Source organism: Ictalurus furcatus, chromosome 8 (assembly GCF_023375685.1).
Source record: "Ictalurus furcatus strain D&B chromosome 8, Billie_1.0, whole genome shotgun sequence".
Lineage (NCBI taxonomy): Eukaryota > Metazoa > Chordata > Actinopteri > Siluriformes > Ictaluridae > Ictalurus > Ictalurus furcatus.
In genome coordinates this window covers 28,698,952-28,726,712 of record NC_071262.1, presented here as the reverse complement: position 1 = coordinate 28,726,712, position 27,761 = coordinate 28,698,952, and the positions used below count along the sequence as shown (strand labels likewise).

The 27,761-nt window shown below is 40.9% G+C and overlaps 1 protein-coding gene across 2 annotated transcripts; it reads right to left on the bottom strand.

The window, feature by feature from the left end:
* Window positions 1-6,947: 6,947 nt before the first annotated feature.
* Window positions 6,948-13,731, bottom strand: pcdh18b (protocadherin 18b). 2 transcript variants are annotated; one of them, XM_053631911.1, is made up of 4 exons: window positions 10,453-13,731; window positions 9,974-10,029; window positions 9,456-9,616; window positions 6,948-8,289 (listed from the first exon to the last, which is right to left on the bottom strand). In XM_053631911.1, exons 1-4 carry the CDS (start codon window positions 13,009-13,011, stop codon window positions 7,559-7,561), a joined length of 3,507 nt encoding a protein of 1,168 aa, XP_053487886.1. In that variant the 5' UTR covers window positions 13,012-13,731; the 3' UTR covers window positions 6,948-7,558. The 2 variants fall into 2 exon arrangements, with proteins under 2 accessions (XP_053487886.1, XP_053487885.1); XM_053631910.1 differs by having other exon boundaries at window positions 9,974-10,062; window positions 10,453-13,730.
* Window positions 13,732-27,761: the final 14,030 nt, after the last annotated feature.

Below are 27,761 nucleotides of genomic sequence, written 5' to 3'. Positions count from 1 at the left end.
ATTTTATGTGTATATGAATGAAATGGAAAATGCAAGGAGGACACGCGTGTAGAAATACTGCCATCTGGTGGTGGAGGAACCCTCACAGCTCATACACTCTCACACATCCAGGATGCAAGGTGTCTGTTGAATTTCTTGAATCTGATTGGTTAGAAGAAGCGCTGATTAATTTTCTATAACAGCAGCTATGGGTGGAGTCCGTTTTGCAAATGACAGGTTTATATTAATGTGCTTGTAACATGTAGTTTTTGAAGTGAGGAGATGTTTGTTTAATATTTATGGAAGGAGTCTCCAGTGTCAGCACTTTAATAATAATGAATATGAGTGATGCATATGGGGTCACAGGGGATTTTTTTTTTTTTTTTTTTACACCTTTATTTATTTTAGTCTGTAGCAGCAGCCTGTAACAGCATACACTCGGGCATTGTTTAAAATCCAAACTTGGTGAACGTATTAAGGGTTCAGTGTATAAGTTGGACGTGGCAGCTGAAGTGAGATGTGTGTTTTATTCCCCCGTGGCTTTGATAAGCTGCTGCGTGACTCGCAATCCCAGTCCTCTCGTTATAGACACGGCGAGCGTGTAATGCTTCGTGGTTCATGAAAGCTTCATTAAATATGTAACTATAAAAACCCATGTTCTATCTTTGGTTATTTTATGTGTAGCGAATAAATGTCACGTTCGCTTTATGCGCGAATAAGAGCCTTTTTTTCTTTCTTTCTTTTTTTAACTAAAAAATGATTTAAGATCAGATTTAGTCTTTAGATAAGAAAGTTTTACAATAGTAAGACTATAAGTTCTACAAACTCCCACTAGAAATTATTCATAAGATTTGTCTGAGAAAATCTACTATATGGCCAAAAGTTTGTGGACACCTGTCCATCACACCCACATGTGCTTGCTGAACATCTCATTCCAGATTTATTCCCCCTTTGCTGTTATAATGCGCTCCACTGTTCTGGGAAGGCTTTCCACTAGATTTTGGGGCATGGCTGTGGGGATTTGTGTTCATTCATCTACGAGAGCGTTAGTGAGGTTGAGGTCAGGTGCTGATGTTTGGTGAGGAGGCTCCAGTTCCAGTTCATCCCAAAGGTGTTCAGTGAGGTTGAGGTCAAGGTTCTGTGCAGGACACTCCAGTTCTTCTACCTTCTTCCAACCTTCACAAACCATGTCTTCATGGAGCTCGTTTTGTGCACAGGTGCATCATGCTGGAACAGGTTTGGGCCTCTTAGTCCAAAAGGGAAATTGTAATACTACAGCGTACAAAGACATTCTATACAGTTGTGTGCTTCCAACTTTGTGGTAGCAGTTTGGAGAAGAGCTACATATGGGTGTGATGGACATGTGTCCATATACTTTGGGCCATATAGAGTAAATAGATAATGCAGATTTATAAATAAATAGCTAGCTAGTTAGCTAGATGGATGTGTAGACATGCTGTATTAATCTGCAAGGGGAAATCTGGGAGCATTTTGGAAGCTGGAGAGTAATCCTTTTTATCCTTTTCACAAGGGTTTTTTTTATGTTCAAGCAATTTATTTCTTAACTCTCTTATTATGCTGCTCTGGGTTTTACAATTTAATGACTCCCACTTTAACAAAGCACTGTCAAAGGGCTGTCACACTTCAGCCCATTCTTGAGTCGTTTTCTGTATAGACTTGGACTCTGTATAGACTTTCTGTTTAGACTTGGACTCTGTATAGACTTGGACTCTGTATAGACTTTCTGTTTAGACTTGGACTCTGTATAGACTTTCTGTTTAGACTTGGACTCTGTATAGACTTTCTGTTTAGACTTGGACTCTGTATAGACTTTCTGTTTAGACTTGGACTCTGTATAGACTTTCTGTATAGACTTTCTGAATAGACTTGGAGTATGTATAGATTTTCTGTATAGACTTTCTGTATAAACTTGGACTCTGTATAGACTTTCTGTGTAGACTTGGACTCTGGATAGACTTGGACTCTATATAGACTTTCTGAATAGGCTTGGACTATGTATAGATTTTCTGTATAGACTTTCTGAATAGACTTGGAGTATGTATAGACTTTCTGAATAGACTTTCTGTATAGACTTTCTGAATAGACTTGGAATATGTATAGACTTTCTGTATAGACTTTCTGTATAGACTTTCTGTATAGACTTGGACTCTGTATAGACTTTCTGTGTAGACTTGGACTCTATATAGACTTTCTGAATAGGCTTGGACTATGTATAGATTTTCTGTATAGACTTTCTGAATAGACTTGGACTATGTATAGACTTTCTGAATAGACTTGGAGTATGTATAGACTTTCTGAATAGACTTGGAGTATGTATAGACTTTCTGTACAGACTTTCTGAATAGACTTGGACTCTGTATAGATTTTCTGTATAGACTTTCTGTATAGACTTGGACTCTGTATAGATTTTCTGTATAGACTTTCTGTACAGACTTTCTGTATAGACTTGGAGTATGTATAGACTTTCTGTGTAGACTTTCTGTATAGATTTGGAGTATGTATAGACTTTCTGTATAGACTTTCTGTATAGACTTGGAGTATGTATAGACTTTCTGTGTAGACTTTCTGTATAGACTTGGACTATGTATAGACTTTCTGTATAGACTTTCTGAATAGACTTGGAGTATGTATAGACTTTCTGTACAGACTTTCTGTATAGACTTGGAGTATGTATAGACTTTCTGTGTAGACTTTCTGTATAGACTTTCTGTGTAGACTTTCTGTATAGACTTTCTGTGTAGACTTTCTGTATAGACTTTCTGTATAGACTTGGACTCTGTATAAACTTGGATTTATTGGCATTTCTACTTGGACTCATCTCAGTCTTGGGCATTGGTCTCACTAAGTACGGTCTTGGTTTAGGCGTGTCACGATAATTACGTCATTGACTTCTCGTACACTATATAGACGTGACCTCGATCGTAAAATCCGAACTTCTATTATTCGTCAAATTTAAGATATAAATGCACGATGGATAACTAAAAGATAAAGAATTCACAGTATTGTATTACGGTAGTTTCCTCTGGGTCATGTTATTATTTCGGGTTTTCACATGTTTTTTTGTTGATACATTTTTAAGTTAATATATAAAATGTGTGAATATTTGCTTTCATTTTTGCATTTTCTCGCCTTATTCAATCTTTCGGATGAGACGTTAAACCGAGGTCCTGACTCTCTGCGGTCAGTAAAAATCCCAGGACACTTATTGTAAAGAGTAGGGGTATAACCCCGGGGTCCTGCTGAAATTCCCCCATTGGTTATTGGTCCTTCTCTATCATGGCCCCCTAATAATCTCCATCTCTGAACTGGCTACATCACTCTCTCCTCTCCACTAATATCTGGTGTGTGGAGGGAGTTCTGGAGCACTATGGCTGCCGTCACATCATCCAGGTGGATGCTACACATGGTTGGTGGTTGAGGAGATCCCCCTCCCACATACTGAACAGCCTCACACCTCTAGTGTTGTGGGTTCGATTCCCGGCTCTGCCCTGTGTGTGTGGAGTTTGCATGTTCTCCCTGTGTTTTGGGGGCTTCTGGTTTCCTCCCCAATACAAATACATGTTGCTGATTGGCATTTCCAAATTGTCCGTAGTGTGTGAATGGGTGTTTGTGTGTGTGTGTGTGTGTGTGTGATTGTACGATGGTTTGGCAACCCATCCATGGTTTCCCCAGCCTTGTGCCTTGTGCCCTGAGTCTCCTGGGATAAACTCCAGGCTCTCTGCGACCCTGTGTAGGATAAGCGGTACAGAAAATGGATGGATGGATCCTGAAGATTTTCCTTCGCTAAACATTGCACGAATGTTTCCTAATAAAAATCAACACTTATATGCTGTTCTTTGTTAAACAACAGCATTAAAATTGCCAGGTTCTGTTCAAGTCCGCTCTGAATGAGCTGTTACTATAGAAACAATAATGTATGATAACGAGCATGTTAATATAATCCTGTAATACCAAAACCATGCACATCTTCCGATCCAATCAGATTCCAGAATTCAACCATGCTGTTGTACAAGCTGTGAATCTCCCCCACCGCTCCACCTCGGAAACCCCTCGCCATCGCCATTGCGACCGTGCTGATAGTTATGATTAGTGTGTTATTGCTGCGTTTAATCTTCCCTCACTGTCATCATCACTGTCACTTTACATTTCCTCCTATCAGTGTGACCAGCTGCTCCCATCAGCACACTCGCTGCTAATGCTGTTATTAATCACGGGAACGCTCGTACAGTAGGAGCGTAATGATGGCTTCCGAGCCTCGGTGTGGCTCCAGCGCCGCCGCTCTTAAACACGGGTGACCTGGGAAACGCCGGAATGTTCCGGTATCCACTCGACCGGTCTCAGGCGAGAGTGCAGCATTATCACACAGCCTCGTTAGACGTGTATAATGAGGCGGGTTACTATGCCATGTTTGACATCGTACAGCGTTTCTAATCACGCACTTACGGCTTTCTACCAGTCAGGTTTCTCTGTTCAGGCCACAGTGAAGGCGTTTATTTGGCCTGAAGCTCATTTTAGTAATTAGCAAACAACATTAACATCTTTCACAATGTTCTAAGCAGCAGTGAAATGGAGAGAATAGAGTCATGATTACTATACACACACACACACACACACACACACACACACACACACACACTCGTAATCAGGCTCATGTCGCACACTGGCTTTTCTAGGTCGGTTAATTGGTGTAATTATGTCGACTTTCTGACTTGCCCAACAAAATGAAGATGCCTGATTCATCTGTTTTCTCTAATGAAGTGTGTGTGTATGTGTGTGTGTGTGCGTGCGTGCGTGTGTGTGTGTGTGTGTGTAGCGGTATTTAGTATTATTGACTAAGGAAATGAATGAGAATATTTGAGGTTTTTTACTGGAGGCAATTTATTTTATTTTATCTTTTCGAATAAAAGCTGCTTTTTTTGGAAGAAAAGAAATAGAGAGAGAGACAGAGAGAGAGAGAGAGAGAGAGAGAAGAAATGAACAGATCGAATAAAAACTCGAAACAAAAATCAAAACAAAACAAAGAAAGAGAAAGAATTAAGTAATAAATGAATGCGTATAGGGGAAGGAAAACGACTCGAAATAAAAAGACAAGAGAAGGAAAGAAAGAAATGACAAAAAGAAAACGAAAAGAAAACATCATAAGAAAAATGAATGACAAAAAATAAACGCCCCCCCCCCATCCACAAGCTAATACACACACACACACACACACACACACATTGTGCAGCTGTACGTGTTTCTGTGATGCTTTATCAGGGAACATATGTCTTCGCATAGTCCAGCTGTTAGCCAGTGTGTGTGTGTGTGTGTGTGTGTGTGTGTGTTTCCAAACAGCTGTGTGTGTGTGCGTGCATACAGTATACACGTGTGTGAGTGAGTGTTTTTATCCTCTCTTTTTTTTCAATTCAAAGGTACATGTCAAGGCTGCACACTGAAAACCAGAAATGTTTTCACGAGAAATGTTATTTTCATAATCAGGAATCTTTTGATGTTTCACTTTTTTCATCGATTTTTGTCTCAAACCTGTCAAACCGCTTTTCAGCGCGCTGATTGGGGATTAAAACATGAAAAATACACACATTCAGACGTTAAGAAAAAAAAACAAAAAACATGTCAGACATTCTGAAGATGCCTAGAGGAATGGGAAGAGCAATGACTACACACACACACACACACACACACAAAACTTGGGTTTGCAGTGACTTAAAAAAAAAATTCAAAATAACAGTATAAATAACTATAATGTCTTATTAATGTTTTACTCCAGTGTTCAAAGTTGGAAAAAAAAAGAAAGAAAGATAGAAACAGAAATGTAAACGAGCCAAAAATAAATAATAACTAGCAAAGAAACTAGCATCGTAAACTTATTTATGAAATGATATTTTTATTATTAGATTATTTCACCTCTAAAAGTGCTCCTAAGTGGCACTAAAACAATCTATTTCCAAACCAGCTAACAGGAACTTCAAAGGAATTCTTAAACTTAGAGGAAAGGTGTTCACGTAGCCGTTAGCACGTTAGCATTAGCATGTGATGTGACTGGATTTCTCGCTAGCTCATTTTTAAAAGCTCATAGCCATGATGGACTTGAAACACCACCAGCAGCGGCAGCCATTTTGTATCGATTGTGATCGAGGAGCTCTCTAGATTTACCCCTATGTTAGCCATAAGCTAAAGTTTAGGATGTTTAGAGTTAATATTTTGTTTCATATCCAGCCCGAGATCTATAAACACACCAACAGAGTGAGAAATCTATCAGCTAGCAAAACAAACCTGTTTTTACAGATTTATAAATGGTCCACAAACTGTGTTTTGCTAGTTAGCTCGGCCTGTCTAGATTCATTTGATGTCTACAGCTTATATATGTGAGAAGCAGTCCTCAAAGCATTAAAGATCATAAAGTAATATAATGCAAGCATGACTAGATGTTTAAAAGGAGATTTCATTGATCTGGAACATAAATTTAACGCTTGCTTGAAACTCTGTGGGGGGATAACCCCGTTTATTACATTGTTGTTACAATCTTTGGCCTCTAGGGGGCTCTGATCTGACGTGTTTCAGATAGCAAATCAACATTGTTTGATTAGAGAGGGAAAAAAATCTAATAATATCTAATTTTCCATCTTTACATATAATATACATATTTTCCTATGTTTATTTCACATTATTACCCTCTATATTTGTGTGTCTCCACTTCAGGATTCATGATTTTTTTTTTCCTCCCCCTTTGTTTTTGTTCTTTATGCTTTTTTTTTTTTCTTTGAAAATGAGAAACTTTCAGAGTCACTTCCCAGTAATTGCCAGCAGGGGGCGATAAGAGCGAAGGTGAAGATATAAAATGGCTCTAAAGGCAGCAGGGAAGTTCATTTTCAAAAATATATTGATATAGATGTGTGTTTTTGTGTTCATTATACTCCATTAGTTTATAACTGCAATAACACACACACACACACACACACACACGCATCAGAAAGTCAGTCATGATGAAGACAGGAATATTCCATAACAGGTCCAATTTCTTTTTATTTTAACATAAACCAAGCTTGAAACAATACATCAAGAATACACCATTATAAATACGAAACCCCAACATGCTCCCCTCCCCATAACACAATAATCTCAATATACTTATATTATATATGTAACAATAACATAAAAATGTGTTGGTTTTGTTTCATAAATAAGACTATTTACATGGGCATGTCAGCCTTGATTATTTTCTCAACATGCGTTCAAAATATAAAAATAAAAATCTGATTGCGTAGGTTTATGTACATGGCGTTTTGTTTTGTTTTTTTAATATAAATATAAAGACTACAAATTGTATTTTTAAAATACAAAGATAAATACACTCACATCGTGTACACTGTGTCCCAAAAAAAACAAAACAAAAAAAAATTACAAGGAAATCCATACATCATTGGGATAATTAGCATTCACAAAACACGTAACGGTTAGAAATGCAACTATAAGGACAATTGCAGGTCTTTTGTTTGTTTGTTTTAAATACCACTTTTCGCGCATTGCGTGTTTAATTTATGTTCAACAGTATCTGTCTCTAGCTTTGCCGCACATCCTGTAGAAGTTTGTTAATCTCTGCGACAAGCTCGCTGGCGTCCATGATCTCGCTGCGGCTCTCGCAACGTTTGCCATGCAGCACCGACTCTAGCTCGTCCTCTTCGTGGTTTTCTGGAATCTCCTCCATCGCCGGCAGCCATTTTGAACAGGAAGCTGACATGGATAGAGGTGCAGCAAGAGGCGGCGCCGCCAGTGAGGTAGACATGTGACTGGCGGGCGCGTGGCCGTGGCCTGGGTTCTGGAAATGCGTGTTGGCGGCCCAGGCTGCGACGCCATGCTGATAGGCCGAAGCGGCGTTCGCTTTACCTGGCAGGTGTCCCTTCCTCCTTTCGAGTGACCCCGCCCCTACAGGCACCCTCTCCGTCTCATTGGTCTCAGTGTAGGCATCCAGTGATGCGGGGAGGAGCCTTTGGAAAACGCTGTTCATCTCCGAGAGCAGAGACGTGGTCCCGCAAATGTCCTCTCCTTTCTCTACTTCGCCCTCTTGCCCTTCCTCTTCCTCGCTCTCTTTACCGAAAGTAGAGAAGCTCTTCTTCCTCAGGGTGGACTCTCCTGACTGGGCGGTTTCAGGGGCCGGAGCTTGCTGAGGATCCTCACCAGGAATGTAAAGGTTGCTTCGATAATCGGATGTGGCCTGTGAGGACAGTGGGGGCATCCAGCACTGATCGGAGTGACCCAGGACGCGGCACTCTTCCGTACACAGCTTCATCGCTAAACACACCACGAAGAGAGGGGAAAAAAAAAACAATTCACGTTAGCTTGTTTCGTTAACTACTTTGTTAAACTGATCAAGGGTCCTTTGATGAAAAGCACGGCGCTTTTGAACATGGCCGCCTTTGTGCGAGGCTCGTCTTTTTCGAGAGATGAAATGATTCAGATAATAGCTAATGCATCGTGTTTTTCCCGCCGCCTCTGAACTCCATTTAATTCTCTGAGTGCACTCAGTAGCAGAAAATGCGTAAAACCTGGAACACCAAATTAATTCAGCCTCTTAACCATTCAAATAAGTCTGTTTACAGCCGAACAATGGAATAAAAGCCTCTCCCGCTCTGACTGTCTCTCTTTCTCTCTTTCTCTTTCGCTCTCTTGCTCACTTTCCTCACATCCCTTCTAAAGAATATATCATTCAAATCAAATACGCCAAATTATAACCTTCATTAAACATTCACGCTGTTGCTTCGTCACGTCCCGGGGACTTCATTATGGGCCCATTAGCTTTGAAAGGGCCATTTATAATACATCTTAGAGCTAATAAAAACAAAATCTGGTGCATTCACGAAACCTCAACGAGGCACTGATTTGGGTCCCACTCACATGAAAGGAGAGAAGCAAAAATTAAACTAAGTAGATTTACAGAAAAAAAAAAGGAGCTTTTTCAAAGGCACAAGAATCTCATTCTCCAAATCAGCCTGCTAATTAAGGTATATCCATATGTGACAGAAAAGCGTTCACCCTATCGTCTTTGAGTTTGAATCCCAATGACCTCACAACCATCTGTGAACTTGCCCATGATCTCTGGGTGGGAGAGATGGCACTACTTTACTGTTCTGTAAATCAGAGCTTCACTAGCCGATCGTGGCCGTTTGTGAAGTCATGTATATCTCCTCTGAGAGTGCTCAGATGACCTGTAACATGAGCAGCAGTTTAAAAACATGCTGTAGCCAGCTTCACAATTCTTGTGGGCAAATTTGGAGCAATCGGGGTAAACGTCCATACAAACGTGTGTCTCGATGTGAAATGAAGTCCATGCTAGGTGGAAAACGCTTCCTCTGCTACGAAACGGCTTGCATGTCAAACAACAGCTAAAGAAAGTGTCCAGAAGCTAAAGAGCGGAAGAGATATTTCAAATGGTGCAAAAACATCTCCTCATTCTTTACCTGGGTGTGGTCGGTGCTGTCCATCAGGAGTGAAGACCTCACCGAATCCCTCTCCCAGCAACGGAGACTCTCTTCCCATTTCACAATCGCTGTCTCCGGCCTCACTGTCCCCGCGGCCACTGTCCTTCAGACTGAACTTATCCATCTCATTCAGCGCATACCTGAAAAACCATAAGTCCGATTTACACACATTTCTCGTGTTGTAAGGGTCCCATTCAAGTGAATGACGCATGCATGTCACTATTACAAAAGTTTATGTGATGCAATGCAAGGCTATGGACTTTTATTTAACTCGTTTCAGCCTCCATGACTAAAGCAGCAAACAATAAATCGATTCATATGAAGCAGATGACTGCATATGAAAAGAATGCTTTTTCACTTTTAAGAAGACGGAGGAGGCGACAATTTAGAGCTGAGCACTTTCATTTCCCCAGGTTCTCTGAGGTTTGAGCTCTAATGCCCAGTCTCGAACCCAGGGAGACTCTCTAAGCACGACGGGCTGAAAGGCGATTGGTTACCTGTAGCTCCGAGTGTATTTGTTGCCACGGAAACTCGGTCTGGGTTGGTACTGGCCCTGATGAAGTATGGACAGAAGCTGTGAGACTTGCTATAGCCGAACAGGAAGAAAAGGAAAAAAAAGGGGGAAGGGGCAAACAAAAAAACATGGAAACGAAAAATGAGTAATGGTGGACCAGACAGCAATGCAACACACAGCAGGGGGAGGTGTGAAAGAGGGATCATGCCTTATGGATGGGTTAATGGATGGGAAAAAATTAAAATACTCTATGCACATACAAATAAAAGTGTACAATGGGATACCCATGGCAACAAAAATGATAAGGTTTCAATACACATATAACAGTTTAAAAGCAAAGTACATAGATTGTTAATATTTTTTTACATTTTTTTTAGGATGTTAGAGATACATTAGTATTTATGTTATGTGTTATTTGAGTAGTTATTTACTACACACACACACACACACACAGTTTCTTACCTCCACAGGTGGTGTAGCATGAGCAAGCTCCAAGGCGAAGTTCTCTGGAACATGATTGGAGGAGATGGTGACAAGGCTGTTGAGTGATTGACGGCTGTGGTGGCTGTGCCTGCTGTCAGGTGCCGGAGACCCTGAAGGTGAGCGTGGATGTGCCCTCACAGGCAATGTCCCATTCACAGTGGGTACCAGTGTGATATCACCCTTGTGGATCTGCCTGGCCGGTTTCTTGGGGTGGTTCTGGTAAGTGGACTCTGCCACACGGCAGTTGTATGAGTGGCGTGGGTCCTTCTGGTCTCTAGAGCAGCGTGTCGCAAACAAGACCATGACGAGCAGCAGCACACCACAGATAGCACCCAGGGAGATGATAATGATCATGGAGAGGTCGAGTGTGGCCTGGCTGCCAGAATCAGAAGGTATGATAAAGTGACTCTCAGGGTGGTCACGTAACAGGACACGAAGAACGGCACGAGTGGAGAGACGGGTAGATGCCCCGCGGTCCTGAACCAACAAAGCCAGGTCAAAACTCTCCCGTACCAACGAATCCACACTTCCATTGGTCCTGAGCTCGCACCTACGTGGTTCCATCAAGAACAATCCCTCTTCATTTCCACCAACGATGGAGCACGTCACTTCTCCATTGGCTCCTGCATCCCGATCGGTGGTCTTGATGACCGTCACCAAGTGCCCAAGTTCGGCCTGCCTCCAAAGTGGCACATCGGCTGTGTGGTTGCTGAGTGCCGGTGCCACAATGATTGGCGCATTGTCATTCTCATCTAGAACAGTCAGAATGACAGTGGCATTTGCACTGAGTGAGGCCCCACCTCCACCATCCTGTGCTTGAACTGTGAAGGCCAAGCGGCCCACCTCTTCTCGATCGAAGCTCCTCAACGCATACACGGCACCATTTGATGGGTCGATGGTCACATAGGTGGAGATGGAGCTCCCCTGAACTGTGCTTTCCAAAATCGAGTAGGTCACCTGACCATTGGTGCCCAGATCTGGATCAGTGGCTGACACTGAAGTGAGATATGCACCAGGTGAGTTGTTCTCAGACTTGAAGATCTCATAGCGGCTCTTCTCAAAGCGAGGTGGGTTGTCGTTCTCATCCTGCACTTGCACGGTGAAATGTTTGATGGTAGAGAGGCTAGGAGAACCTCTGTCTTCTGCGATCACCGTCAGGCTGTACTCAGAGCGCTTCTCACGGTCTAGAGACACATTGGTCAGGATCATGTAGTTGTTCTCGTAGGTTTTCTGCAGCCGAAAGTGGCCGTGGCCATGCAGTTTGCACGTCACCTCTCCATTCAGACCTGAGTCACTGTCATCAACACGCACCAATGCGATGAAGGTGTCCACTGGTGCTGCCTCTGAGATGTAGGCCACCTCCTCCTTCCCCTGCGTCATCAGGTTGATATTAATTTTAGGCTTATTGTCATTTACATCCACTACTTTAACGATGATTTTGCAGTGGCCCGGAATTGAATTAGGCCCCATGTCCTGCGCCTGGATATCGAGCTCGTAGGACGAGGTAGTCTCATAGTCTACCTTCTTGATTAAAGTGATTTGTCCATTTTCAGGGTCAATCTTGAATGTCTCAAGAATCTTGAGTGACACATGGCTGCTGAATGAGTAGATGATCTTGCCATTGGTGCCTTCGTCTGGGTCTGTGGCGTTCAAATCCACCAGTAGTGTTCCAGGTGGAGAGTTTTCCAGAAGGCTGACGGCATAGGCCTGCTGTTCAAACACTGGGCTGTTGTCATTGGAGTCCAGAACGTTGATTTTGAGAAGTGTGGACCCAGACCGTGGCGGCGAGCCCGAATCAGCTGCACTGAGGAGAAGTTGGAAGCTAGACTGGGTCTCCCTGTCCAGCTCTCGTACCACAACCAGGTCAGCGTAGCGGGCACCATCGGTACGAGTGCGGACATCAATGCGGAAGAAGCCATTTCGCTCCAGTGAGTACGCATGCAGCGCGTTGTCACCCACATCCGGGTCTGAAGCGGCGTCCAATGGCAGGCGTGTTCCGACGGCTGCACTCTCTGAAATGTCCACAGGCACAACTGAACGGGCAAACCTAGGCGAGTGGTCATTCACATCTAGCACCTCAACCTGGACACGGAAGAGCTGCAGGTGCTCGGCAGGCAGAGTGACCACATCAAATTCCAGCGTGCAGTTCGGGTGGCTGCCGCACAGCGCCTCTCGGTCAATCCGCGAGCCCACACTGATCTCACCGTCCTCCTCGCGCACGGCGATCAGCGGCGCGCTTCCGCCTGCGTGCATAGCGCGAAAGCGCGGCGACACCGAGCTCGGCAAACGCGCCAGCGCTGCCGCCGCGTCCTCCCGCAGCCTGCCGATCACCGTGCCAACGCGCTGCTCCTCCAGAACTTTGTACTTCAGAGTCTTACCGGGAGGATCGCGCGTTACCGCCGTCGCCGGTGTTGCCAAAAGCGCAAGATGCAGGAGCGCGAGGAGGATCAGCGCTGTGGCTCCGGTGTGAGGCTTCATCTGTTCCATCTTTGAATCCTTCCAATAAAAAGTCGTAATTCCAACAGAGTTGCTGTGCATCTGTAGTGTTACTTCCTCTTACTTACACCGGAGCATGATAAATCCTCGCGTAAAGTTCCCTTGCAGCCGTTCTGCATTGATCAGATCAGATCTGATACTGTACACAATAAATAAATAAATAAATACAAAGTAAAAAAAAAACAAAAAACAGGAAGTCCCGCTTCTTTCCCCCCTCAGCGCTTAACTATTCCTCGGAGAAGACATCAGGACCCAGCGATGCAGCGCTGCAACCCCGACTGCTAATACTACACACACTACACTTTCTTCCAGAGTGAGAAGCTGTGCCTTCTGTGTGTGTGTGTACGTGTGTGTGTGTGTGTGTGTGTGCCTGTGTGTGTTTGTGTGTGTGTGCGCGTGTGCGCGCGCGCCTGTGTGTGTCTGTGGGAGGCGCCTTGGAGAGTGTGTGTGCGCGCTCTTACGCGCCCTCTCGCCGTCTGCGACTCTGGCGCTCAGACTGCAGCTCTGAAAAGCACATACAAAAGCGCGCGCACACACACACTAACCCTCACCCCACCCTCTCTCTCTCTCTCCCACACACACACACACACACACACACACACTCACTTTCCCCCAAACCCCCTTAAACTCAGCCTTCCCCCACCACAAGGAAAAGAAAGAAAGAAAGAAAGAAAGAAGAAAGAAAAAATGGAGACGTGTGCCACAACAATAACGCGAGGCTGTAACAGTGCCATGATTATATATCTTTCAAGAACATGTTCCAAAAAACAAAAACTTTCCCTTTAGACAAAATTAACTTTTTATTTTATTTTTGCAATGCACCTTGTGTGTGTGTGTGTGTGTGTGTGTGTGTGTGTGTGTGTGTGTGTGTGTGTGTGTGTGTATGTTTCTTTTTTTCATGAAACTCGAAGCCTCCTGTTTACAATCTTAGGTCATAAATGGACTTTATGAGGTTGGTGACAATGAGGCCTTGAGTTAAGTCGAGCTACTGCATTAAACACACACATTACTGATGCGTTCACTTTTACAGTGTGTTTTATAGATTGTTATAAATGTTTGGGAATGATGAGCTAACTGGAGAGTACACACACACACACACACACACACACACACACACACACACACACTTTGTCTTACTATGACCGTGAAGAATCAGTGATGAAAAGGAAACCCCCAGGACTGAATGAATGCTCTTCCTCACAAGGGTCACGCTGCTGAGCATCTGCCTGATCTCGCTGAATTTAGCTCTTTTAATCATCTCGGGTCCTTTGTAACATTTTATACTACTCTGGAAAATCGGGTTAATATTTATATGAACCCAATTCGACGAGGAACTGGTGAGATCCAAGAGGAACTGGTGAGATCAACCATCTGGAGGACATTCTAGACATGAAAAAAGATAATGGAATTAAATGCTAAAATAAATAAAGTTATGGCATGTAAGCCTGGTTAGGACCAATAGTGTTTGTTAAAGTGACTCTTCAGACAATTAAAACTTTTCTGCATCGTTTTTGGTGAAAAATATTTATGTCAAAGTATGTTAAAGGTGGAATTCTGGAACATATCAACATCTTGTTTTCAAAATCACCCAAATCTGAGGTGATCCCACTAAAGAACATGGGGTACTTTAAGAATCTGACAGACACATTTGGTGGATGCTGTTAAATTGCCCGGGAAAACTTTGTAGGAATGGTATAATGGTAGATTTAAAGAGATAACGCAACATATGATGTAGGCTGTATTGCGATTTTGAGGGTTGGGTTGGGGGTGGTTGGGGGTTGAGGGGTTGGGGTACACCATCTGGAGCAATGCAGGGCAATGCAGATTGGACCAAAAACCATCTGTATTTTAACATCCAGACATTAGACAGACAGTGTGATGCTTACGTATTTATTCACTTATTTGTTTGTTTGTTTATTAGAAAGAAGGCCACAACCGTTGTGTTTTCTATTGGCTCAGAATTTTAAAATGACTTGTTCAGGGATTTCCCACGTCCTTTCACGTTCCACTGACTTTTTTTTTTTTTTTTTTGCCAGGCAAATTGTATTTATCTTTAATCTGGCCACTCTTTTAGCCTTCTCTACTTCTCATTACGTAGCCACCAGGAAATAATGAGTCAGTAAAAGAGTACGAGCCAAATATAAAGTAGCTAAACATGTATATTTGTAAAATAAATAAATAAATAAATAAATAGATAAATAAATAAATAACCAAATAAATGTGCTGAATTTGGAGCTTATTGACACCAATTGGGAGTAAACTAGACAGCATGAGCGCGACTGTGGTGAAGTATTGTTGTTCATTGTTATTGTTGTTCTGATTGGATGGTTTTAATGTAGCTCAGTAGGAAGTAAACAGTACTAACTGCACCGCAATTCACAACACCACATGTACCATCGGCAGATGTTTAATTGCACTTGATAGTGTAGAGAGTGGCAAACGTAGCAACGAGACTTCACAAATCAGCGCATTAGCACATGTCCAACTGTTCCCTTTCCTCTCTCCAGTTATCATGTTTCACACTCGGTACAGCAGCTAGCATGTTTTGAACCCCGAATTCAGGAAAAAGATGAAATATGAGCTGCGTATGTCCTCGATTAACAAATAAGCACGCTAACAAACATCCTCACGGCACATATTAAGTCAAGCCTACTTTATCAGTACGGCAGCTGTCAGAATATAAATGACAATTGATTAAAAACAGAAAAGGTAAGAAAATAAAATCATACAGTAAAAGCACTGAACAGAAGGAAAATAAATAATGTGTAGATGTTGTTTTTTTTTTTTTTTTTTAACAACAACTACAACAACAACAAAAAAAAAATCTGAAATCAGTAAAATGCTTAATGATAATTAATAATGCCTGATCCAGACCACAGAACAATAAAAAAATAAGTAAATAAACAAAACAAATACAGTAAAAAATGAATATATATATTACTAGCTAATACTGTATTTCTTACATGAACAATTAAACTGCAAAAATAAATAAATAAATAAATAAATAAATAAATAAAAATCAAAACAAGTTCTCGGAAAGTAACCTGTAAAATACTCGGACATATGTAATTACTAGCTTATATTTCTGGTTGAATAAAATATTTTTAGAAATATAAATAGAAGAAATATGTAGAAAGAATTGAAGGTTAATACTATAAAAATAAATAAGTTACAAATAAAATGAAATAAAAATAAATGCATGATTAACAACCGTAAAATTAATTGAAATGGGTAAAATAATAATAATAATAATAATATATATATATATATATATATATATATATATATATATATATATATATATATATATATATATATATATATACAATAACATTAAAGAGGAATAATATAAAGCTAATTCATATTTCTTGTTAACTACATAAAGGTGTACAAGTAAAAATTTGCACATTAATATGATTTATATTGTGGAAAATTTTGTTGAGTATTAATTACGGAGGTATTTCGTTAAGCCAACATTATTGGTACAGCACCTTTAATAAACAATGCCCCCAAAGCAGCTTCACAAAGCAATAACAACAGACAAGATAAGTATGAATAAAGCAGAAGGTATAGTAAATAATGTGTTGTTGAACAACAACAATAAAGCTGCAAAAGTAAAACAAATAATGAAAATAAATGCCTGAACAACAAGACCATAATTACAAGTAAATTCACTTTTTTTAAAAAAAAATACACTAAACTCATATTTCTTGCTAACTACATTAGGGTAAGTGCAGGTAGTTAAGTTGTACAGGTCTGCTCATCAATAAGATTTACAGTATACAGTATATTGTGCTATAATCTGGAGATAATGAAATAAAGACAATCTGTTTAAAATTCCTCTCGTCCTCCCATGCCAAACCTTCCATCCACTGCATTTGGCACAGTCAAGACGTGTGTTCAAGTATAATCAAGTTATCAATGGACTCGTGCACCCATTCTGTCTCACTCTCCGTCCATCTCTCTCTCTCTCTCTCTCTCTGTCTCGCTCTCTCCCTCTCTCTTCAACCCATTTCCAATGTGTGAATCTTCACTCAGATGTAATGCCATTACAGCACATTAATCCAATTTCATGCTCAAAGAAGTCCAAGTCTGCGTGTTTTATTAAACTAGCACACACAAAGCCAGTGAAGATGTTTGATCAAGCGAGATCTGGGGTAAAATCTGTAAGGTTGGATTTCTCTGGATTGCATTCAATTGAATCATACACTAGGGACAAACTAGGGATGCATCAATACCATTTTGTTCCCCAAAACAAGTAGAAGTACCAGCATTTGTGTGTGTGTGTGTGTGTGTGTGTGTTGTTTTTTTTTTTTGGTATTCACTGATACCGAAACGTGGAACCTGTAGTTTAGAGTTAATCGTTTAGCTCTGTTTATTTTTTGTATACGTTCACGTGTGGGTTCAAGAGCTAACACTACTAGGCTTGTTCTTTATAAAGTTAGCGGTCCGTACAGGAGTTCGCAGAGATTTGCTGTGATTGTTGCGGCCAGAAAAGTTTGATTTTGCTGCATTTTTTTTTCTAAAAAGTGCTTTTTTTTGTGGAAAACGACTTGAATTTGTCTTTCACAGTGACATTTGTTGGTAAATGAGACCTGTTAGCTGTACTCATGTGCAACGCATTCGAATCGGAAACGGCTTTGGCTGAATGCACGTCGTGATGACGTCACATGGCCCAAATCTGCGGGAAATCTGCGGTAATTTTGACAAATTGCAAGCTCCTCTGAATACTCTGAGTTTCCTTGATTTTGCATTCATTTCTGCAGTCACCAAATCGCTAAATCCTGGAGGGACTGAGTTAGGGACTTGATCTAAAATTAAGTGAATTTGCTAGCTACAGAAGTACGTTTTCCCGTCAATGACCGACAAGAACAACATAATGGCTAACTTATTTCCCCCCTCCCACCTAGCTAGAGTTTTATGTTTATGATATTTTATCAAGTAATATGCTCTAGGACGATGCTGGAGTTTCTTTTCACACAGTTTGCCGTCTGCTTTGGTTCGAATGCTACCATTAATCGTGAAATCCAGTACGTCCAGGTCTGTAAATTAGCACGATAGCATACTGTTGCAACAATGCAAATAAACGTCATCATAGCGAGTGAAAAGATATCGAGTATAGCCAACCTGATCCGGAATTTCCTCTTATACGATTACAATAAACCAAATATAAGATCATTAAACCTATCTCTGGATATCTTTACTCATTTCAAGCGTTCTTGTTCTTTTTTATTAGCAGATCGTTTTGCTTCTTTCTAGAAATGAATGCTAAAAAAAATTGCCAACAGAACACGACTAGTTCAAGCTTGAAATCGGTTAGAAAATGGCTAGAATTTGGTAATAATCTCATATTTGGTTTGTTTTAATTGCATAAATGGAGATACTAGATCTAGATGTTTCTACTTGCTAAGACGCTACGCTAATTGTCCGCAGCGTAGGCTTACGTCACGTCGTATCACGTGGTATCGGATGTTGGTATCCAAGCACTCTGCATCGCTGTCGATGCAACCCGAGCTCAAACCCCGATCCTGGTCCTAAACCTGATGCTAACTAACTTTAGCATTTGCTACAGAAAACCAACAAAACACCATAAAACTCAAACGACTCAATCGGATGAAACACGGCACGGCGATTTCACAAATCAATTCCTCGTGAGATTTGCGACTGTTCCAGCAATTTCCCTTTCGGCCTCCGCTGTTCCTCACTAAAGACCTAAATTGGTGAAACAGGCATCGTGTCCTGTTCAAATAAATAGTTTTACAGCACATCTTAAAGTGGACTAAGGGGTGAAACATGTGCACTGGTTTGGAAATCTGGCCCAGTCATATGTTCAGTCAGATGGCTTTCTTTAGAGAGTGTGTGCTCCTGAATGTGCCCCTCCTTCCTCCATGGGAGAGTTAAACTTTGTCATTGAAATGAAAACGAGGAATCAGGAGCACAAAAGGAGCATGGCAGGTGGGACGTAGCCGATCTGCACAAGGGGGACGTGTGGAAGGCGGGGGGGTGGAAGGCGGGGGGGGGGAAGAGGGGTGTGAAATGGAGAGCAGGAGCAGGAGGAGGTGGAGGAGGGCCATTACAACGGAATGCTCCAGATCACCAGTGGGGATTTGGGAAGGGGGGAGGATGGGGGGTGTGGAGTGTGGTGGGGGGGTTGTTTGTAAAGGCACGCGAGCATCTGCCACTTGGGCCTCTTACTCTTCCCTCCTCCTCTTCGCAGAACAATCTCCATCCCTCCACCCCCCTCTTCTCATAAGCATTCTGCCACGGTGCGGGGCGACTTTTCCGAGACCCCCACACTCCTCAGTGCTTTATTGTTATTCATCTGAACTTTTTTTTTTGCAAGTCGGATTTATTGCGTGCATATGGCACGTGCGCACCCTGTATATTGCCTTTCGTGTGCGACTGCACATGGCTGATTTGATGTGGCCCCGACGTGATTAGACAAACCTTTGCAAATCCGCGCCTGTGAAAATTGTTTTATCGATATTGGGCAAGGCTGAGGAGTTTCATTTCTTTTTCTTCAGGCTGAGAAACGAGACATTGTAAAGAGAAAAGACAATAAATGTCCCGCTTGTAAATCTGAAATCTCCCTCCTACATTACACTCCATTCACTTCCGCTGACTCTTATCGGTATTTCAGTTCCATCCAGGAGATTTACACACATCGGGATTTCTTCACGTCAAACCAACAAGGCGCTTCTGTACGAAGGCTTCAGGAACGCCAACATCTGTAGACTTCCTCAAGAGAAGAGGAAACAAGTACAAGTTTAACCATCATCCAAATCCGTCTATCCACTTTCGCTCTCGTGTTCTCTACTATTTCTATCTTCTGTTCTTTCCATCTTTTCCCCTTCCCCTTTCCATCATCTGTCTATTTTCCTTCTCTTCTTCTTTTCTTCATTTCCCCTTCCTTTCTTTCTTTACCTCTTTCTCCCTTGTATCTACTTTCTCATATTCCTTATTTGTCCATTTTCTCCACCTCCTTTTCTTTCTTTCTTTCTTTCTTTCTTTACCTCTTTCTCCCTTCTATCTATTTTCTCCTATTCCTTATTTGCCCATCCTCTCCATCTCTCCTCTTCTTTTCTTCACCTTCCCCTTCCCTTTTCTTTCTTTCTTTCTTTCTTTACCTCTTTCTCCCTTGTATCTACTTTCTCATATTCCTTATTTGTCCATTTTCTCCATCTCCTTTTCTTTCTTTCTTTCTTTCTTTCTTTCTTTCTTTCTTTCTTTCCCTTACTTCACATATCCTTCTTTCTTCTATCCCTGCTTCTGCTCTCCTTTTTATCATCTCCTTCTTTTCCATCTTTCTCCTCTTTTCCATTTATTTATCCTCACCTTTCATATATCTACACTTCCTCTCTCGTGTTCTCAACTACTTTTTCTGTCGTCTCTTCTTTCCATCTTTTTCCCCCTTCCCTTTTCCATCATCTGACTATTTTCCTTCTCCTCTTCTTTTCTTCATTTCCCCCTCTCTTTCTTATTTTCTTTCTTTCTTTCTTTCTTTCTTGCTCTCAGATGATCAATATTTCAGTTCCGTTCACGAGATTTACACACATCAGGATTTCTTCACGTCGAACCAACCAGGAGCTTCTGCAGGAATGCTTTGTTGTGATTGGTGATGAACTTTATTATTAAATCACGGAACTCTTGAATACTCAGTTCTGATTGGCTCGTAGTTGAATCGTTTCTATAGTAACAACTTACACAAGCACTTGAATGACGGATGCTTCAAAAAAAAAAAAAGGTGTGTAATCACTGATATGCTGAAGAGATGTTAAATTAACATTTAGGGAAGGAGTCTCCAGTGTCAGGACAAAAGGGATGCTGGTGAGGAAACGACTAACTTGGAGTAATTAACTCGTTTCATGGACGGTCCACAATGTTAAATGTAGCTATAAATGGATAAAAAATATTCATAAATTCATCAAAATTTTTGACACATTGCTGTGGTGTAAGAAGAATATAACACTTATTGAAAAATGGCCGCTGATTAGTTTCCTACCACAGCACAACACTGAGTGCTCTATGTCTGGAGTTAACTGTAAATTCAAGTTACTGCTATATATACTGTACACACACACACACACACACACACACACACACACACACACACGCTGTATGCACATAGACAGAGAGAGATTTACATATACATAGATATTTTCAGCGCTTCACTTCTTGCCGCATTTCAGGAAGTGTGTTTGCAGGGTGAGCTCGGCGAGCAGTCGCAGGTCGGTGTGTGTGATGTGGGCGCAGAAACACACACTCAGCATAGTCAGCTCACACACCGAATGCAGTCAGCTCATCACCCAAACATCGCCATCAGCTCCGGCAGATAAGCTTATCATCACTCTGCTGCATGTGAGCGTGTGATAAAGTGTGTGTGTGTGTGTGTGTGTGTGTGTAGAAAGTAAGTCTGTGAATGCTTGAATGTGCACGGAGACTTTTTGACAGCAGTGAGGATGTGTATGTGTGTGAGTGAGGGAGAGGAAGTGTGTGTGTGTGTGTGTGTGTGTGTGTGAACCTCCCCTGGCCTCCTTCTCCTCCTCCGTCTCCTGTGCTTTGTGTCTGAAGTGTGCTGCTCATTAAGGGGCCTTCGAGGGGCCTCTCACACATAGTTTCCATTTTAGAAGAAGTGTGCCGGTCATTTCAGGACTTTCGGGACCGTGTGTGTGTGTGTGTGTGTTTGTCAGGGTGTGTGTTGGGGTGCGATTCTACAATCAGTAATATCTCCAGACCCTGTACACAGAGTGTGATGTGTAACAAATCCATGGATTTGGAGGATTTGATTTTCCTCTGAACGTACTGCTGTAGAATATTTGGACATTGTCCTCGATCCCAGGAATGTATCGGCTTCTGTTCACACACAAGCTGTCCCTGTAATTTACTGCCAATTAACTCTCCCTCTGTGAGATATCTATAATTTCTCTCTCACAATCTCTACTTTTATTCTGTATCTTCTCTCCATTTTGTTCACCCTCCTTTTTCCTTCATTAATCACTTCTTTCTTTCTTTCTTTCTTTCTTTTTTCATTCTTTCTTTCTTTTTTCATTCTTTCTTTCTTTCTTAGCTTTATATTTGTCCATTTCCTTATCCTCTTCTTTCTTTCTTTCTTTCTTTCTTTCTTTAGGTTTCTAGATAAAGTTAATTTTCCATCAACTTGCAAGATTATGTGTGTGTGTGTGTGTGTGTGTGTGTGTGTGTGTGTGTAATTCTCAGTCGGGACAATTGTTAGGAGTCTGTGAGATATCCTGAGAGCGCCGGATCGTGGAGTTTTGTCCTTGAGAATAAAACTCTGGATCGTGTGTGTGTGTGTGTGTGTGTGTGATCGAGATTCACGTCCGTCTGGCAGCTGTCGCCCCGTCACCCGATCGCTTGTTTTCGTAGCCGTGTGATACGTTACTCCAGCCTGTGTGGCTTAAGGCCGCGTCTATCTGATATCAGCCGCACTGTTCAGCACATTCACCGTGCTCTCTCTCGCTCTCGCTCTCTCTCGCTCTCTCTGTCTCTCTCTCTCTCTCTCTCTGTCTCTCTCTCTCTCTCTCTCTGTCATTCACTTTTTACTTTTCTTTTTGATCTCTTGCTCACAGCTGCTTATCATATTTCATCCTCCTGTCCTCGCCTCTGACCGTTAGTTCTCTCTTTCCTCCTTCACTTCACTTCTCTCCTCCCCTCTCCTCTCTTTCTTCCCCTGTGATTTCATTCTTTCTCCTCTTTCTTTCTCCCTTGTATCTACTTTCTCATATTCCTTATTTGTCCATTTTCTCCATCTCCTTTTCTTTCTTTTTTCTTTCTTTCTTTCTTTTTTCTTTCTTTCTTTCGTTCTTTCTTTCTTTCTTCTCTCCCTTTTTCCTTGTTCATCTCATCTACTCTCTCATTTTCCTAATTTGCTCATTTGACCTCTTTCTCCCTTCTATCTACTTTCTCCTATTCCTTATTTGCCCATCCTCTCCATCTCTCCTCTTCTTTTCTTCACCTTCCCCCTTCCCCTTTCTTTCTTTCTTTCTTTCTTTCTTTCTTTCTTTCTTCCTTTCTTTACCTCTTTCTCCCTTGTATCTACTTTCTCCTATTCCTTATTTGCTCATTTTGCTCTTTCCTCCTTCACTTCACTTCTCTCCTCCCCTCTCCACTCTTTCTTCCCCTGTGATTTCATTCTTTCTCCCCTTTCTTTTTCCTATCCTTTCCTTTCCTTTTCTCTCCTCTTCTTGGTTACTTTTACTTTGATATATTTCTTCTTCGTTTCTCTTCTTCACTCCTTCCTTCTCCACGTTTCCTTCTTTCTCCTTTATCTACATCTTTTTCATTTTCCTGTTTTTTTCCTCTTTCATTTTTCATATGTAATGCACCCTGCTTCCTCATATCCTTTCTTTCCTCCTTTCCTGTCTCCTCTCCGCTCCATTCTCTCTCCTTTGGTTTTTCCTTCAAACTTTTCCCCTGGTATCTCTTTGTAATCCTGCATTCCTTCACCATCTCTCCTTTCTTTCTTTCTTTCTTTCTTTCTTTCTTTCTTTCTTTCTTTTCCATTGTCGTTATATCTTATTTCTCTTACCATTACCTCTGATTGTGAACTCTATCATTTCAGTAATAGCCAACACAAACACACTCACACTAACACACGCTATCACACGCTAACACATGCTAACACACACGCTAACACATGCTAACACGCTAACACATGCTAACACACATGCTAACACACACTAACACACGCTAACACATGCTAACACACGCTAACACACGCTAACACACGCTAACACACACTAACACACGCAAACACACACTAACACACGCTAACACACACACTAACACACGCTAACACACACTAACACACGCTAACTCACACACACCAACACAGACTGACACACACGCTAACACACACCATAACACACACTATCACACTCTAACACACACACTAACACACGCTAACACACATTAACACACGCTAACACACACACTAACACACGCTAACACACACTAACACACGCTAACTCACACACACTAACACATGCTAACACACACACTAACACACACTAACACACGCTAACACACACTAACACACACACCAACACAGACTGACACACACGCTAACACACACCATAACACACACTATCACACTCTAACACACACACTAACACACGCTAACACACATTAACACATGCTAACACACACACTAACACACACTAACACACACACACCAACACACACTGACACACACGCTAACACACACCATAACACACACTATCACACGCTAACACACACACTAACACACACTAACACATGCTAACACACACTAACACACACACCAACACACACTGACACACACTATAACACACACTAACACACACTAACACATCTCACGAATCCTCGGAGCGACTCATTGTTGCTAGCCGACACACTCCCTTTCTCAGGAGCACAAAGACGCACACACTTCTGGGGGCAGCGGTGACTCGGGCGTGTGTGAGGGGCTCAAATACGACATATATCAGAATGGGGGAAGTTCTCCCAGCATCCCCTCCCTCGTTAACTCGTTCCCTCTCTCCGTCTGTTTGGCTTGGCAGATGTGTGCGGCCTTTCGGAGGGGAGTCTGGCCGGTCAGAGTGAAATGGATTCCCAGCGTCAGGGCCATTACAGTGGAAACTCTTAGGAGTGAAGGATCGCCTTTCACAAAGCGTCAGAAAGCTGTTCTCAGCCCCCTCCAGCTCTCGCTCTGTGTTCTTTTTTCTTTTTCTTTTTTTTACCTTCATATGTATCTAAATGTGCTCCTCGGCTTGGATTTGGGGGAATTTATAAAGAAGGATGAAGATCATTACACTTTCATATATATATATATATATATATATATATATATATATATATATATATATATATATATATATTTTATATAGCCTTAATTTTCTATGTTCAATAACTCAAACAGAAATTACCCATATGACCAGCGGCCTAAAATCTTCATCCTTTCATCCTTAAACCTTTAAAGACCTGAAATTTAAATGGATAGAAATCCGGCCAGTTATTTATTTTCCCTGAGAAACACAGACACTTTTAAAGCACTTCTAAGACAGTTTTTTTTTTTTTTTTTTTGGCAACATTAACCCATAATGTTCTCATTAAAATCCACAAAAAAATCCACTAAAAATAACAAGAAATTCTTCCAGTTACTTTTCTGAGAAATGCAGAAGCAAAACTTTTGACGAACCACATGTAACTGAGAAATCTTTTGTTTTACTTTTCAACATTAAGCTTTAATTTATTCTATTCGGTGACTCACATAGAAATCGAACAGAGGAGCAAATGTGTGATCAGACGTCTAAAATCTATTTTCATCCTAACTTTGCTTTTTTTTTTTTTTTTTCCAAATGTGAACGACTACAAATTCTGCCAGTTATTTTATTATTTCTCAGACAAACACAGAACTGAACTTTTAAAGCACTTTTATGAGAAAAATGAAGGATCATTGTTGCAAACAAAGTAGAAACTATAAACTAGGATAATTTCTAATCAAGAAATTTAAATACATATATATATTACTTTTAAAGGTCATTATTTTTGCTTTCTTAGAGACGAAAAATGGAACGGAGATTGAAGATTTTAGTCCTCTACATATTTGAGTCATTAAGTAAAGTTGCAACAAGGTTTTTCTCTTAGAAGCGGTGAAAAAGTTTCAGTCATTCTCTTTAAAAAAAAAAATCAGAATTTCTAGTTATTTACATTTCATGTCTTGTAATTTTTGGATGTTTTGGGGGTGATTTTACGGATTTAAGTCTCTGATTGCACTTTCGATCATCTGTTCAATTATCATCATCATCATCATCATCATCATCATTTCTCTCATAGAAGTGTTTCAGACGTTTAAAATGTTCCGTTCTTCTACTCGTTTACTTCTCAGGACTTGTTTTGTTGTAAAATACTTCTTAATGTCACCCGCTACTTTGTCGTTGTTCTCAAGCACCGTAAGCAGAACACAAATTATTATTAGCATGTTTTGACTGCATTTTATTATGTTCTAGTCTGGGACATGAATAATAGACATAACAAAGAAGAGCAAGGCAAAGTGTTTGTTAACATTCTTCCCAAATCGTTCACAACAGTAGTAGGAATTCCCCTTCAGCAGCAGTGGTGGAAGGCAAAAATTCTCCTAATAAATGTGATCCTAAAATGATTACGCTGCACAGGGACTGGAAGGACAGACGCTCTTTGAGGGTAGAGACAAACGCTCTGTAAGTAGAGTAACCTGACCTCGTACTGCGGAGATCTGGTAATGGGTTCAATTAAAGTTACACACACTCTTACACACACACCTTTTAAAACAGAGAGTCTATTTATCTTTCAGTTTCGGGGGGGTTGGTTTATGGCCTATAACCTGAGGAAGTGGGCGTCTCCCCGGTGTGGCCAACATAAACACGTTTTCGTTCCTGACCTTTCACATTCTTCTCTCGCATGCATCCATATGACCATCTATCCATCCAGGATACATATTTTCCTTAAGGATATAACATTGCAAGGAAATATTTCATTAAATGCAGCTGACAGTTGGCCTCATTTCTTAACAAAAGAGCTCTGTAGAGCTTGCACGTTCGGTTTGTGCAACCCAGAGACACTTTGGCCCGAAGTCCAGCTAGATTTGGATGATACACTGATTCCTGCTTGCTTCTGAGTTCAATTTTTGATCATGTCCTTAATTAAGGGAAATGCTTTGGTGTCATTATACATGTACCTCAAAATGCTTTTCATATGTGTCAGAGCTGGGAAAACATTGCTAATAATAAGGATAACCTGAATTTCAACACTACATAGCTGAGCATATGTCAGTAGACAAGATGGCTGATTATTTTTTCCAGATGTGCAGCAAGCAACAGTAAAAAAATAAATAAATAAATAAATAAATAAATAAATAAATAAAATCTGTGAAACAAATGTCTGGTGTAACGCTACTTAATAATTAGCAGGCCTTTCATTTTATGCTGCATTCATCTAATGGTCATTATAACTCATAATGTCTGACCTGTGATTGGGAAAAAAAATACCCCCCCCCAAAAAAAACAAAGAAAATGCCCCTCTTAACTGGGAATTCCTACTGGAATGAACGCCAAGTTCAGCAAGGGACATCAAGTCAGCCTCAGCAGTAAACAAAGTAGCACTTCTTACCTTTAATATATCAGTTATATTATATATAAGTGTTCGCTTTAAATCAATCAGCATACAGACATTGTGTTCGCTTGTTAAATCCATAACATTGACTACAAAGTTTGATGTTTTGAGGAAAATATACATCAATCATCACAGTTAGCTGGTTAGCATTTTGCTAACAAAAGAGTTCCACTTTGGAACCTCGGGAGTTGAAAACAATACTTAGTGTTTTAATATTGTTTAGACAGATTTAATATATATATATATATTATATGTTTTCTGTGAGGAGATGTTTATTTAACATTTATTTTTAACATTCAGAGGTACAGCTGTAACTTCAAGTTTTCTGACCTAGTGAAGTCTCCACGACAGAGGAGGTTACTCTTTGTGGTTACTCAGTAACATGACAAACTGTGGGGTTTTTTTTTCACTTATTAACTTCAATAGAGAGAAAGAAAAAACATGTTTCAGTGACATTCCGCAACATTACTTGTAACTATAAATGGATGAAAAGTGTCATTCTTTAATAAATAAACATTGTGGCTATTGTACAATTGTTGGCGTATAACAAGAATAAGACACTCCGAGATCTACTGTTATTGCAAAATAATCAACCTTCCGTGGATAACAGGAAGTCCACTTCGTTACAATACCCCATCGTTGATCAT